Below are 16,930 nucleotides of genomic sequence, written 5' to 3' on the forward strand. Positions count from 1 at the left end.
ATGCGGAAGCAAATGTCACATCATCCAAATGCCACCCGTTTACAGTGTTGGCTGGCTAGTCCAATATGACAACATCACTTTTACATCTGAATACCACATATGCAGTTGATTTTTTCCAGATGATTGAAAAGTAGGTTGCAATTCAGGTTCAGAGATCATGGAACATGAAAATGTGGATGTTTTAAGATGGTAGAGAAGTCCATTGTACTTGACAGAAAGGAATATAATAAATAAAGTCAGAGTAACAAAGGTGACTATTATTTCTTTCAAAAGTGTCCATTTAACAGCCACATATCCTTACGGGAGTCTGGATTATATAATAACGCTTAAAAGATGCCCAAGTTTACTTCAGGGACATGAAAAGCACTCAAAAAAGATGGAAAAAAGGCACTATAAAGACATGGCACAAAAGAAAGGCAAAAATAAAATGTTATAAAATCAAACCATTCTGCTACTAGCCTGTGTGTGGTCATTAAAATGCCACTAAAACACATGACAGGAACACAGATTGATTGGCAAGCATCGACACTACATAGTTACATGCCTTTTGGTGACATGATAAAAGTAGTGGTGAATGGAAAGGTTGGTTGGGTGACATCACAAGTAAGTGACAAAAGTGCTAATTGTAGGATAAGGTCAAGGAAGCAGTATAAAAAGAACTTGAATGTTAGTGTTGAGTGAAATAGGTCAGCAACTTGACATCATTAGAGAATTACAAAGCGGTTCAAAGGAAACCTTGAAGGATGTGGGGACAGAGTTGTCACAGAGAGCCAGAAACAGATTACAGGCACATTTCTTTACTATATCATGTTTTCTTCCAAAGAAAAAAAAACAAAAAACTTCTGCACATGTATTATATTTCCATTTCTGGCTGTCACCTCCTCGGGTTTTCCAATCATGGCAATATATATGCTTGTTTATTAAATTTAACAGTTACTGTGGAGAGAAAACAAGCTGCAATTAGCAGGATGTTACAACCTAAATGAAACCAGTGGCAGGCGGTTCCAGTAGTCATAGTAGTCAGGTGAGGTCAGCTTAGGAACTGATTCGCTTTTCATGCTCAGTGTTTAAAAAAAATTGCATAATGTTTATCACAGTTTTCCCATGTTCTCTCATAACTGCAGTAGAATTCCCATTGAAAAGAATGGAAGTCATATTGCTAAATCTTTCTGACAGAACTATTCAGTGGAGCTACTTGCTTGCAGGACGCCTGCATGGAAATTAACTTCTGTATCTTGACTGCATCAGAGTTTACAGGTTAGGCCCCTGCTGTGCTACCCGCTATTGTTTACCAGAACCATAAAGCTGATAGCAGGCCTCTGTGCCTTTGTGCTGATGGAAGAAAACCTCAATGAAGCAATACCTCATTTTAATCAAAAATAATAACAATAATACTTAACCAAATGCCATAAAGACCGCAATTCATTCTCTCATTTTCTGGAGGAAAACAGAGGGGGGAAGGCATTTATAATATGAGGTCACCGCTCTTTGTACGCCATAACAGCGGTCACAAAGCAAAAAAGGGCATCAAAGGCAGTCATTTAATACATTCAACTTTGTTTCAATAACAAAGGCAACCTGCTATGCACTTCAACTGAACCACAACAAAGAAGCAAGGGAAGGTCGCGACCCCGGAGCTTGCAAATGGATGCTGAGTGCTTCGGAGTGACTGTCAACTGTATTTTAAACACAGTGTACTCCAAAGCTCAGGGCGCCGAGTGGGGCCATTTTAACAAGCTCCCTCCACCCAGTAATGCTGGTGGGTGGGTTTACTCCTCCAGGATTTAACAGCATGAGAGACAATATCATTTTCGTTCTCTCTTCCCACAATCCAGGCCCCCAAGCATCACTCCTTAGTCCTTCAATCTGAGCTTTGGCCAGAATTAGAGAAATAACAACGTGAGATTATTTTGCTTACCATGTCAGACACTCTCTCGCTCCCCTGATGCTGCGTGACATACAAGGGGGAAAGCAAACATCCATATGACAGTAATAATTTATGCATGTTGACATTCCTAAAGCGCTGGGTCAGTGGGAACACTTTCCATCCGGAAAGACCTACTGGAGGAGAGGTGAGGAGAGGCGAGGACTGAGTATGACATGGCTGGTCTACATAGAGGAACGCCTGTGAAACACCTAACTGGAAAAACAACGAAGAGATGAACAGACAAGAAAACATGTTTTCAGCTGCTTTATGGCTTATAAAAGCCCTGGCTCAGAAACAAAGATGCAAAATGATAAAGGCTGGAGAATGAAAAGAAAAATTGTGAAAAGGGTGGGTTAATGTGATCCATCTGGGGAACTACAGTGCACTGCTCAACAAAAACCTGGCTCTGGGAGATGTGGCGGCCAAAGCCTCTGTTTTATAATTGATTGGAGTTCAAAAGCGATTCTCTCCTATCCCTGCACATGACATTAGTTTACTTACAAGTATTTTGCCACAAATAAAATGCGGATTGCCATTGCTTAATAAAGCAGAGCCGGATCCAAAGCGCTGACATTCAGCAGGCTGCAGTGTTGTGCTCAACACGTCGAGTTTAAGACCGAGACCTTCCCAGTACGACTCCAGGCCCTCAGAGGAGCTCGCCAAACCCACCATGCCCCGCTCGTAAGCTTTGGCAATCAAGAATGATTTAAAAGGTCTGACAGACACCACCCTTAAAGCTCAACGGGAGACTTATTGCTTCAGTCATCCTCAACAGATCCACCAATCTAAACCGAAAACTCTGATTCAGATCCACCAATCAGATCCAATGCTTGGGTTAGGGGGTGATTGTGAGGACATGCAGGAATTACCCCGTATCGCTACAATAACACTGACTGTTTGTATAAGCAGGATGCAATGTACTTGTATTAGTCAGGGAAGAACGTGTTCAAAAATGCCAGAAGACCATTTCTAGATTAACACCACAAGTGTGTTAGTGAAAACAAACAAAGGGGAAAAGTGGCTTGACGGTCATGATGTAAGTATTCAGAAATGATACACAGACTTTCTCTGCTCATCCGACATAATCTCTTGGCTGGGATCGGATGCTGCTGCATGGATTTTTATCACCAAAGCTTCCATCATTAATGATAAACAAGATATCAGCCATATGGTAAACAAAACAGGGACACTGAAATTTTATGATAAAGTTATCATGGGGCTAAAGCTAGATGGAGAGCTTGGCAGGAAGAATGTGGCTGATAAATGGATGAATGGCCTTTGTACGTGCAGTACAAACACATCTATATTAACTCCTTGTCTTACATCCCTGCACAACTGCAACCAGACTCCTAACATTTTATTTGGTAACTGATTAACTTAAGATGAATACCAGATGTGGAGAAAGGTGAGATTAGAAGACACACTACAACAAAAGTGAAAGGGAATGAGAGACAGAGGCACCCTGGGCTCTGTCTTAATTGCTGTGATCTTCCACAGCAGCAGAATCATAATCAGACCTTCTTTCCTTTGTCCTCTATTTTTTCTTTTCATGGGAACAGAGTAGAGAACAACTGGCTCTCATTAGCTGTCGCTGTCCCCATTTAGTTTTGAGATTTGTGTAGGGGTAATTTTGTAATCTAATATTCAGGCTCCAGTGTTTACACATGCCGTGAATCAGAGTGAGGTGGGCCGATGGTGACGGTGGCATCTGAAAGTTGTGGGTGTGAAGTGAAGTGTTCTGTGGGTGAGCTACTGTGGGAGATCCTGTGGGAGTGGAATGTTAAATCGATAAGTTTGTAAGAGAATGTGTTAAGCTTCATTTATGCTCCCTTTATGTATGAATATAGATACGGCCATCTGAAACGGTATAACGTCACTGCCCACATGCAATGTGCTATTGAGGTTAGCATGGATGTTAAGCCATATATTTTAAGGGTTCTGACAACAGCAAACTTGGTGACAGTGCTACTTTTACCTCTTGAGCCAACAGTGGAGGCAGCTTTGTCGACAGCAATGTTCTGTTAAATCTGGCTCAACATGTGCATAGAGAAATATTTTTCACTAGTATCGCCTCAAAAAGTTTGGTTGGCTATTTTTAAAATTTCTTCCTCATGTCCTATGGTCCTGTTTCGCTTGAACCAGATAAATTGTGGGTTTCAATATCATACTACCGTGCCAGAATAAGACGGAATATAACCCAGGTTGCACTAAAGTTAGGATGCTGTCTTAAACATAAATAAAAACAGAATGCATCAAATTCAGAAGTGTATATTTAACAAAACACAAGTTTGTCGATAAAATGTATTGTCTTTGTACAGTTTTCAGTTGCATTTATGTCACAAAGGATTATCAAATTATCACAGTCTTTTTTATTCATGTTTTGGACTACGTTCCAACTTTTTGGGAGTCAGGATTGTATGTCCAAATACATAGTATGTCATAGGCAGTGGCAAAAATACCAGGGTGATTTACTGCATCTGGTCACATTTTGCAGTTTGCAGTTTACTGGCTGTTCTGTCCCACAATCTGTATAGTCCAAGGCACAATATCATGATGAAGTATTATGTCCCAGCTGTATGCACACTCCATGCAACAGTACGTACTAAAATGATGCGATTTGAAATATATATATATATATATATATATATATATATATATATATCCGCTTGGTTTGATCCCTGCCAATAAACTGTCAGAAAACCTGTACAAATATGTACGAAATAAACACTTTGTGTCGGTATATGTATCTAAAGTTGAATGCACATGAGGCCTAAAAGTGTCATTTTCATTTGACTGTAAATGTGTTTGATCCATAACAACAATATGCTGTAAATGCTGTAAAAGTCTGTGCAATCTTTTTTCATTTCATCACCGTTTACATTTAGTGGATAAAGTGAAGTGTGGCAACGCACCACAATTGACAGGCACGCACACAGTGAAAACACATCCTCCGTACAGCAGAGCTCTGCAGCAGAGCAATCATCAGGTTTCAGCCTAGCCCTCAAGATCACTCATCCAAGCTTTCAACTTAACATCATTAGCTTCGGCATTATGTTTTCAACAAACAAACAACAAAAGAGACTTCAAACTGCATTGTCTTCAGCACGGGCTCAGTGGTTCGCGAAAGCAGACGTCTGAGAGACTTCAAAAAGCGGCAGAGATGCCTTTCATTAGGTCATAAAGTGTTCTTCTGAAGCGCCTCCCTGCGCTGCCTGGCGGCCATGTCTGTATTCTCTGCTTTAGTTACAAGGTCACAGGGAAACAGCAACAGCAGGAAAACAACGGCAACCAGAGGTGAGATGAGGCTGTTTGGAGCAGGACAGGGTGAGAGGTGTAGGACTGAGGGGGGTAGATGAGCCCCAGGTGGTCTGTGAGCGATGCTGCTGTGGTCAGCCCACACCCAGGGGAACCAGCACACACACGCACACGCACACACACAAAAGGACACACTTGCAAGTACACACCAGTCTGTATATGCATTCATAAGTGAGCACACACACGGACACAGAAATTTGTGTAAACGACTGCATACAAATTCAAAGAGCAGCGTGAAGACAGGAACAATCCTGGCTCGCTGTCTATTTACAGAGCTGAAATTAGAAGAGGAGGATTGAAGTAATCTTCCTTTAATTTCTCTGGATATGCTCCCAGGGCTGAGTGAGACAAAGGCTCTGATGTGCTGTACGTTAGGTTCTCAAAGGAGAATGATGCAAGACCCCCTGTCCCCTCATCTGGGTTAGCTGGGAGGGCCTCGATAAGGGGGACGTAGAGGACAAGGATAGAGGACACATCGGTACAAAAAAAAAGACTTGTTTTAAAAATACAGAAGAAAAAGTTAAGCTGACTACAAAAATAACCTAAAGGTTTCAGAATCCCATGGAGGAACAGTTTCAGGTGCTCAAGACCTGATCACTAGGCTGCACTGGTGGGATTCAGAAACAGAGTTTAACATGGAAGGAACACCTGTAAGACATTAAACTGCAAAAGTAAGTCATCACCGCACACTTGAGTTGTTTTTTCTATTCTGGCTGGAGTACTGGCAATTTAAAATACTGCAAGTCAAATGAACACATTATCAAAAATGGATTTTTAGCTTTTGGACCGTTCCAAGTTTTGGAATATGTGAGGTGCATGTGATGATTCATCTTTGTCATGCACATCTGAACCACCAGAGCAGCTCCAAGCAGACAAACTGAAACAGGTGAGGTATAAAATCAAGCTCACCTCTTGATTATCCAAAACATCTGAGTTATGTTTTAGAGTTAGGTCTCAAGTGGCTACAAGGCACCTATCAGTGCATATCTATCATTGCCTAGATATCATTTGGGTTTACATGCCTCTATCAGGTTTCAGGGCCAGTCACAAGCCTTAAGTACAAAGACATCATTCATTTCACGCAGACATGCACAGATAGTACTTGAAGTATACATAGAATACTGTTCGGATATTCAAACATGTACTGAAACAGATTTCCCAATAAGGACAGCAACTAATGACTTATTCCATAACTTCCTATCATGTCTTGATTATTTTCTAGATATATTTTAACAGTTCATTTGTTCCATGGACTGTGAAGACTGTTTTATTTAATCAACAGTCAAAAAAGTCAGTTTACATTACTAAAAATGATAATGCAGTTGAGATTTAAGAAACGTTTGGAATGTGTGCCTGAAAATGGCTAAAACAATTAATCTTTTATCAAAACGATTACATTATTTTACCCCTATGTGACCTGGCTGGACAACATAGTAGCATAGACATGGAAAAAAAAAAGAACATGTGCCTGGACCCATGAAAAATCTTCCATGAGCCTGGAATGATGTGTGAATTTTTAGGGTTTAATTTGAGGGTAAATATTTAGTTTAATGAGAGCAGTCCAAGAGGAACTACTTTGGTCAACTGCAGGACTTGCAGACAACTTTTATAAGGGCAAATGCAAACATTTGTATCCACATTCATGTATTCACACACGTGCAAACCCACATGCATGCTCTAGAACACACACACTTTAACTACACTATCCAAGTTACAGAAACAGAACCCAATACTCTCCATCACCTGTTATTGTAGGTGGAATCTTGCTTATACAGGTGTAGAGAAAAAAAGATCTGCTTCCTTGTTTCACCTCTTCAGATGAAAATTGTGGGCTTTTTCACTGAACAAAGTCTAGCATGGTGTGTGTACATATGTGTCTGTACTAGTTGGCCTGGTGTGCCCTGCTTTTACTAGTCCCCTGGGTGTGTGACCCGGTTTCCCTTTCAGCCAGAGAAAGAGAGGGCACTCCTGACTCCTCCTCACCTGAGGCGACACCCGATCCCAGGGTTCACGGTGGGGGCCCGCTGCCTCTCCTCAAAGGCCCCGTTTGTTTCCCCGCTCTAATAGAATTCCAACCTTCGTGATTTTATCAGGAGTTTTCACGCCAATTTTGCCAAAACCGATTGAGGAGAGAGCAAATTCAGCTGCTACTGATCTCAAATAGATTGAGTTTCCAAGGGGCCAATTTAAGAATGTGCCACGGTTATGCTTTGAGAAGAAGGTTGGTTGGGGTGCGGGGGCTGAACAGGCAAGGTGAGTTGTTATGACTGGCTGTCAATTAGCAGTTGATTCACACAGGAGGGTCAGTGAGACATGAACAAAAATGGGGGGAAAAAAAGATATGCTTTCATAACAAAAGACGGGCAGCAAGATGAACACTGACTATGAAAATATGTATGTTTAAGATAAGCTGAGACAACGACGCTTACTTAATAGATGTAAGGCAGCCAAAATGGAAAAGGAGATGGCTGTGCAGGGAGCCTTATTTATTATTACTCTCAGCAGCAATAGGGCGAAGGAAAATAGTGCTAAGCAGGATGGGAAGAGGTCAGGGTGAAAGGGATCTGGCCCTCAGAGAGGGTTAATAGCCAGGCTGACTGGTTAAGAGCTGACCTCTAAGGAACGCCAGCTTCCACATTTACAGACAAATACTTTGGACAGAGCCAGCAATCAAAGCAAACACCGGATTCAGGCTCTCTGTTTCTCACTGTGTCATGTCTCATCTCCGTGGATTTCTCCCTTACTCCTTGTTCCCTCTTGCATTCTCTGTCATTTGGCCACCCTCTCTCAAGCTGTCTCCACTCTCTTACTGTCTGCACTGTTCCGATTTTCACTCTCATCTGATGTCTCCCTATTTCTGTTGGCCAGCATGCGCACATAAAAGCTCTTCTGACACCTCACTGTCCTGGAAAGATTGGAGGTCAAGTGAGAAACTTCAGTTCTCAAAGCTCAACAGCTACGAGACAATATGAAACACTCATCACAAAGAGGAGCGGTTTTTGGAAATGGTTTACTTTAAACATACACAGACAAGGATCCAGGCTCAGGTCGCTCACTGAGCCAAGCTTGTCAACAACACCATGGCTTAGATAAGCCATCTTATGTGCTTTTGACATTCAGCTAATACTCCTACATGAACAAGAGCTAAATTGTTCTACAACAGGGCAGAATAGGTCACCAAGCTTCCATTCTCCCACACTTAGTAGCATTTGAAGTGAAGATTAAGGTGAAGAAATGTCTTGATTTGTTTCATACATTTTATTATTTTATTTGTCTGCAAGAAAATAGTTACAACCCCGATTACAAAAAAGTTGGGCCATCGTCTAAAATGTAAATAAAACAGAATGTGATAGCTTGCTAATTCTTCGTGACCTGTATTTAATTGAAAACAGCACAAAGACAATATATTTAACCTCTAAAAAAATGGGTTATGTTTTTTTTTTTTAATGGATGTAGTTTTGTTATAGTTACATGCTGAACAAGCACAACTACAGCAACTAAACCTACCCAGGCAAGTAGGTTTTAAGAACTTAATGTTCAAAATGATAAACTTTTGTTTTGTAAACATAAACTCCACTTTTACATTTTACACAACGACACAACTTCTTTGGAATCAGGGTTGTAATCCAGAGTTTGTTTTCTGCTGTTTATCTATATTACAGTCTGCCGTTTTTATCAAACGCAATCACAACTTTAGAAAGCTTTGATTCTTTATTGGCTAAATTAGACAAAATCCACGAAACAGTAAATACAATCAAAAAGATCTTCACTGTCCAAACGCGTGTGACTGCAGTTGAGAGTGGTTGGGTGGATGAAACACATGCATCAGTAAAACGCTGCCTCCTCCCCACTAATAGCCTTAAACTGCTGTCCAAACCCACTGACAAACCAAACCAGCTACCGACCAGCGTGCTTGTGCCTACTGTAAATTCACTTCTCACAGCGGTTCGTCTTGGCTGGCGTTCTGATTCCGCTGTCTACAGTGCTGCATTAGTCCAGCTTTGCGTGAGAGTGAAGCTTGTGTGCATCCTTAACACAGGCATTGAAAACTACATCAATGTAAAAGTACGGTAATATCATAATCTACAGACAGTCATCTGTCTCTAGAGGAGGAACCGTCCCGTCTGTCAGCCAGCTAGCTACTTCACTAGTCAGCTCTGGAAGGACCAGCAGTCTTCCAACCAGGAGCTGTGCCAGTCCCACGAGGGGAAAAAAAATGAATGAGAGGAGACTAAGAGCATGGAAAAGAGAGGAAAGTGATAAAAAGGGGACTAAAGAAAATTTGGGTGGTGTTTAAAAGACGCAGGACACTGAGAAGGAAAAACAAAGTAGGTGGTAGATAGAGATGGATATAGCCTCACCATGCCAACTGATGTGGTAAGTGATACAAAAAGGAAGGAAATAAAAGACAAGAGAGAAAAAGAGGGGGAGAGGAAGAATAGAGATAAAGCAGGTAATGGGTGATTGAGAGGTTTTCCCCATGTGTGTTTACTAAAAACTGTAATTCAGAGGTTCCTGTGAGGCCTGATACCTTGTTCTGAACGTTGGTGCGCCTAAGTGTGTGTTTGTGTGCGCACTGGCATCAGTGTGTGTGTGTGCACGAGTGTTGGAGGAAGTCTAAAGCCCTGTTTCCCATGCGTGTAATCATCCCAGGATGAGGTGGAGGATGAAGCCGAGCGGGACTTCCCCTGCACCAGAGGGTATTTTCCTCTCACACTGTGGTACAAGCACATGGCTGACCCGGGCTGCCTCTGCCTGTGTGTGTGAGAGAGGGACATACCAACATGCGACGAGGGAAACTATTTTTTAAAAAATTCTTTATATTGGCTCTTAACCAGTTTGGTGGGACATTACTAAAATACTTTGAGAGCTTGTCATTGTGGCAACTGCATGTCAGAGAGGTTACACTAAACCTGCACTATAAAAAAGAAACGGATGGCACTGAGGTGGCAAATAAGAGAGTGATGTGTGTGGAGGAAGAAGCGGTGGTTAAGAGACTGGGATGAGAAACTGCTGGGAAGATGAAGGTTTGCACACTTTCACATGAAGTCATTAACTTCTCAAATAACGTCATAACAGAGCTGAGACACAGAACGCACAAACAAACACAAACAGGTCAGCTGTTCAGTCATAAAGTAGTATTACAGTGCTGGCTCCCAAATAAAAGGCTGCAGGCAGTTACCGTGCAGAGAATGTGGGGACCATGTGTACGTATGTGCACATGTGTGTGTGAGGGTATACACTTCTGTGTTGCTGGGTGACAGTGCCGATGACAGAGCGGTGAGATAAGTCCCAGAAGCCGCTCTATCATCTATTCATAGCTCCCTGACTGTGGGACCTCCTGCTGCTGAAAGCTGCCTGATCTCAACCCAGATTCACTTTATCATCATTAACCTCAACCAAAAAATACCGAGATGAAGTCAAACTGTGACGGACCATGGCTAATGCTGTGATAAACATCCTAATAATGCATTGACTTAAAGAGCAACAAATCTCCTTATGGGCCGCTTAGAAATCATGTTGCATTCGCTTTGCATCTCAATCATGATTTAAGTGGAAACCGACTGGCTACAGCGCACAATGACACAGAATGTATGGAATACGGGAAAATAATAATCTTGGACAGCGTAGGAATGCATGGGTCATAATAAAAGTGTGTATGTGTGTGGACAGATTCTCTCAAAGTACAGCTCGATGACTAGAGGCTCACACATATTGCCCACGCGCCTGGCTCGCCTCACCACTGCCAGGGAACCCAAAAGCCCCTACAAAACAAATTCATTAACCCAGACAATAAAACACAGCTGTGAGGGGCGATGGGAACTGTTTGAAATCAGTGCCCGGGATTGGGGAGAATCTGTTCGAGGCAAACAGCATGTTCTCAAAATGTCTAGGGAAGAAAAAAGATTATAAAAAAAAGGGAGGAAAGGATTTGGAACTAAGAGAGAGAGTCAGCAGAGAGCAGTGTTTAATTTAAAACTCTTGCTGGGACAGGCGCTGACTGTGAGAGCGGAGATGCTTTAGTGAAGCACAACAACAAAAAACAATTCCCCTGCACCAGATGCTTGAGATCCAGGACCTGTTTTTAATTGAATCCTTTGAACAGGTTGTATAAAGGAAGTACAAACAAAACTGTCAAATACTATAAATATCATTACGGAAGTTGGGTTTGAATTTAAAAAAAAGAGAGAAACATGCACCAAATCCAGACTCTGATATTGTGGAAACTTGCAAATGGAAATACATCTGAACTTTATGATGATTATTTGTAACCTGTTAGCAGGGGGTGGACAGGCATCTGTTTTATTCTATCCAGTTAGTTTACTCTAACTACATCCAAAGCCCTTACCTGTTCCAAACAATGTCAGTGCATATACTACTGATATTATTTGATGGTGGTGTGTCTAATGTGTTAGCAGGGGGTAGACAGGCTGCTGGCAGAGCAGACAGCGAGTGAAGAGAAGCAGCTCTCACGGAGCTGGGGTCTGAGCATGGCATGCTGTAGCTAAACACACCACTAGAGGGCTCTGCAGCTTGTAGAATGAGCTTCTGCAAACCAGAACACACCAGACCCGATTATGTCTTAGTCACACTGACCTCCCTTCTGCAGGTTCTGGGCCAAGCAGCCGGACAGACGCGGCCGCCAAAAGACTTACGACACCGAGATAGATGGAGGTACAAATAGTTTTAAAGAGTGTCCAAAAAGTCAAAGCCAGACCACATTATTCAGAGTAACCTCCATGCTCTGCAGCTGCACAGAGGTGAAGACACACACTGACTGACCTCAGTGTTAATGATACTGTTACGCTCCATAATGGCACTACTATAAAACCGAATGAGCAAAGAACATGGTATAATGCACCTGAAATTAATATGGTACAATAAAAGTACAAACTGAAACACTGAGAGTTCCCAACAACTGTGACCAAACAGCCAATATTAAATGAAAGCAGAGGAATTTTCCCAAGCATATACTGTATACTTTATTTCTCAATAGTGGATGGATGATCATTATATTACATCACTCTGGACCTATGGGTCATTTCAATTTCACTTAATCCAGCTGAATGCAGCAATAACACAGTGGTTAGATGTGATGTTTTTTAACAAAAAGTTGCCTGTTCTCATTTTTGGATAAAGTGGGAAACATGGTGAGGGAAAAGAACATAACACTTAGCAGCTACTGTCACAGTGCCCTTGAGCAATAGCCTTAATCCCCTGCTCCTCCGGCTGGAGTTGTTCAGCACAAATGAACAGAAAAATGAAATCATACCGGAAGGATTTTTATGTATGTGTGGAACTGTGTGTATATGAGGGTAGTTTTTGCTGGAAGAATTTGAAGAGATGCTCAGTTTACATTGCCTTGAGAATTAAAGGTTAAAAAAAAAAAAAAAAAAAAACTTTCTTAAATGGAGTAAAGCTGAAGGTTTTTTTCAACTGTTGCCAATGGACCTCCCAGAAAAGCTGCTTGCTGAACTTTCTCATCCTGCCTTGAACCTGGATGAACCCTCTGCAGTCGTTAGCTGCCCCTCAACAGAATCAAGCCATGAATCGTTACAAGTCAGGGGTGAGGGCTTCGAGATCACTCAAATCAAAACCAGATGCACAGCAGGCACCTCCTTAGGACTGACTGTATAAATAACTAAATAAATGAATAAATAAGACTTCAGACTATGTCTTCTCAAATTAATTTCTTTAGTGTTATACTTACAAATCTGACTACCTTAATGGTAAGATTTTAGTATTTTAACATTTGATATAACGATGTTGGTTTGTTTTCAGGTGACAGTCAGCTCTGTGAATGTACTGGATCTTAAAGATGCTACTGCTTGTATTGTCTGTATAACTGTATTTACAGAGACAAAGAGTGATCATGGTATATATTCTTAAAATATCCCTTCAATGTTTTAATTTTTTCCTAGGAATCCAAGCACTTCACTTCACAGAAGCCTTTATAGGATCTGAGTCCTCTGACGCAGCCACCGCACGTCACTACACACTTCCTCCCGTAAAGAAGAGGAGATAACAGTAAAATCACTCTGTCAACTCACTTAATTTCATCCCACTCCTCCTCCTCTGCTCTCCCCTGTCCCCTTCCCTCCTCTACGACTGCGATCTTCACCACAGCTGGTAAATATTTTTATATTGTGTTCCATTAGAAAGTTTTATTAAGCGGTCAGACGGGGCAAATGGCGCCTGGGAGCTCCCTGTCCTGTAAACAATAGAGAGGGCCCTGAAAGCTGCAGCTGAGTACAACACAGTAAACTAAGGTCACATTAGAGAACAGCATTGCTCTGAGTGAGTAAATATTTAAATGTGTTAGATTCACCCAAAACAGTGAGGGGCGATAGTTAGGGGCACTGTATCAGGAAAACAGTCATGATGTATTTTTGAGCGAAACTGATTTGTAAATGGATGTATGTCATACAGAGGTGATCTGGGGGCCAAGATGTGATGTGTGAGCATGGGAATAAAAGTACTGTAGGGCCAGACATCATAGCTCCTTATGTGTGTGTGTTTCTCAGTGCAGCACAATTCATTTATTTTATACTTCTGGCAAACTGAAGAGTCAAAAAGGACCTGCTGAATCAAGAGATTGATGTTGATTACTGTATGTACCTCAGCACTTTTCTCAGGAGCGTCCACCCCCACCATGTTCTCTCTGACAAGCTGCTGAAGGAGCTGCACCTGGGCAACGCTGAGGTAGAAATCCAAACTGCTGGTCACATTCACCTCCAGTGAGTGGCCACACACCACCACCTCCTAGAGAGATGAAGAAGATAGAACAGGGGGATATGAGAGGAGAGAGGAGAAAGCAGGAACATCATTCAATAATACATCCGGATTCTTTTTTAACTTTTATACACTACTTGCTTTCTATTTCCCTTCTATCTTGCTCCCTTTAGCTCAGTTTCAGTTGTTCCCTTCTTCCCCTCTTCCCTCTGTCCTCTCCAGGGTCCCACCCACAGCCAGCAGTTCAAACCTCAGCCTGGAGGCTACATCTAACAGGATATCACTCACTAACACTCTGGGTTGAACCACACACATACGGGCCAGACCGACAGTAACTACACACAATGGTATTTGGCAACTACTGTGTAAACATAATCTATTCAGACCCGCTGTTTAAAAAACACAAAATGACTGTTAAACTTTTATTCAGTTTTTAATGTATCATTAATATCACAATTACTTGTTTTCTCATAGAGATGTTGAGAACATGAGTATAATAATTATGATTATTAATATTATTATTAGTTGTAGCGGCAGTAGTAGCAGTCATTTTAACACAAAAGGTCATAATATCACAAGGTTACAATAATAATTATAGAATAAGTTACAGGGGTGCATGAAAATATATGTTTAACTATATACTGGAGATTATAATAACTCAACGAATAATTAAATAAAGATAGCTATTCAGTTTGTGTGGTAAGCATGCATGCATTTTTTTTAAAGCAGTTAGTGAAAAATGAACAGAAATTAACTTTTTATAATTTATCTACAGTTCACTTCGTAGTTCAAAGTCCTGTTTGTGTTGTTACTGGCTCTGAGTCTCCATAGCTCAGGGAGTTATACAAATCACATTGTGTGTATGTGTGTCTCTCTCTGTGTGTGTGTGTGTCTGTGTGTGTGTGTCAGTCCAAACTATGGATTAGCTGTTACGCATTGTCAAGGGGCACGTTAGCGTGGACGGACGAGCCATCAAAGAGGCAGGAAGTCTCAGAGAGCCTTGCCAGAAAACATCAGCTGTATAAGCAGAAAGGATTGAACCCTGTGGGTCAAAAGCCTCTGCTACACAACGGACTGGCAGAGGGATTCCTAATGAGTAAGTTACTGTATGTTAAGAAGCAAAACATAAATACTTCTGACATCTCACATAATCAATGTCTATTTTCATATGGACAATGGATTGTAAGAGTAATGGTAATAATCATGGTTATAACAGGTCATGGTCAAAGGGCATTAAATGTCAGTGTAAGCGGGGAACAAACCTCTACAGAGCAGATGAAGGAAAATATGCAACTCTGACTCACTGTGAGTTTCTTAGAAAACCCTTGTTTAAGCAAATACCTATATCCTCAGGGCATTTTGTCATTAAAGCAACATTACACAACTATTTTACCCAAAAATTGCAGCTTTAAAATCCTTTAGATGCATCAGTGACTTGTAAGAGGGAGAATAGTGCCTGTTTCTGTACTATGTAACTCTAGTGGGTGGGTACGACTTCCTGGGAGAAGTTTAATCACAAACACATTACCAGCTATGTGAACCATTCAGGTGAAACTGTATTTTTTAATGGAGAAAATGTTTTCTCCCTCTGATGACCAGTTGCTCTGCCTCGACTCTCTGTGATTTAGGAGTTTCCTGATGGACAGGAAGCTCTACCTGTTCTTAAGTAAAGCTAACTGCCTATTAGCTTACAGTTTCTGTGCTTAGCCAACCATGCTGTTAGGACTGCATGCCCGGGAGAATGTTTGGTTTTTACACCACTAGCACATACAGCCCTCTATCGGGAAGAGGACGTTTTCAGGCCCAGGATGGGTGTTGCAGCGCTAGTGTCATGCCAGAACCGAGTGGGCAAGTGGGCAAAGAAAGCCAGTTTGGCAGGCTCTATAAACATTATGGGGGAGGCAAAAAAAACTGAGGACATTATGGAGAATTTTGACTGTTTTTTAGAGAGCTTCCCTGAATAAAAGGCTGCAGAAAGACACAGAGCTGGCCTTCTTGGTGTTGGGCTAGTAAGTAATATTAGCTGGCTTGCTATGTCTTATGTTGCTGCACTTGCTTGATGTTTGGCTGTATTAACAAAGTTGCTGACTAACTTTTTTTATAAATATATAAATATAATATAATATAATATATAAATATAAATATAAATATAATATAAATAATTTAATCATAACAAATACAGGTGAAGCTGTTCATATTTACGACAACAGTGTAGAAGAGAAATGCACTCAGAAACTGTGGGGATGCTAAACAGCAAAAAAAGACAAATTCTACATAATGCTGCTTTAATTATTAGATATTAAACTTTGTTGTTAGAAATAGATACTGTAATTAAAAAAACAACTTTTACTTTAATTGCTTGCTGTTCAGAGACATATAAATTAAGTCTTGAGGAAAATATATAAAATGATTTATAAAAAAGCTGTGCGTAGTGTAAACTGACCTCTGCCTGTCCGCAGTCAGGGGACAGATTCTTGCTGAAGATGATGGCTGGGGCGGCAGTGACCCGAACAGAAAAGTCAGTCAGGATTGGTGTTAGGATGGCCCGCCGCTCCTGGTGCCTCCTGATACTGAACACAGATACATACAGGAACTGTTAGCAGACACCTCTTCAGATAAGTGAGAAAAATGATGGGACAAGTTTGGATATTGGGAGATTATAATTGTAACTGAGGTTCTTCAGTTGTTCATTTTAATTTGATAAGCATAAATTACTCAATTACATTTTAGGTAAACATATATAGTCCTGGTGTTGAAGTGATTCTAGCGTTACACAACAACACAAACAGCAACCATATGGGTCCACTTATTCACTAACATTCCCAACCTATATTTACTAATAACTTGGTTACCAATTGTAAAACATTTGTAACATTGTCCCATCTGCAGAGGAATGACAAGTCGACACAACAGTCAAAACCACAAAATGTTCAAAACTGAGCTTTTGTTTTGTTC

At 41.1% G+C, this 16,930-nt stretch overlaps 1 protein-coding gene across 1 annotated transcript in view; it reads right to left on the bottom strand.

Annotated features, from left to right (window-relative positions):
* LOC131976529 (intermembrane lipid transfer protein VPS13B-like) overlaps nt 1-16,930 on the bottom strand; it is a 353,761-nt gene that overhangs the window by 103,854 nt on the left and 232,977 nt on the right. Inside the window, exons 33-34 of the mRNA XM_059339603.1 lie at nt 16,419-16,545; nt 13,862-14,005 (exon numbers count right to left, since the gene is read on the bottom strand). Of these exons, the coding sequence (XP_059195586.1) occupies nt 13,862-14,005; nt 16,419-16,545 (271 nt within the window). The remainder of the gene's footprint in view (nt 1-13,861; nt 14,006-16,418; nt 16,546-16,930) is intronic.

Source organism: Centropristis striata, chromosome 8 (assembly GCF_030273125.1).
Source record: "Centropristis striata isolate RG_2023a ecotype Rhode Island chromosome 8, C.striata_1.0, whole genome shotgun sequence".
Lineage (NCBI taxonomy): Eukaryota > Metazoa > Chordata > Actinopteri > Perciformes > Serranidae > Centropristis > Centropristis striata.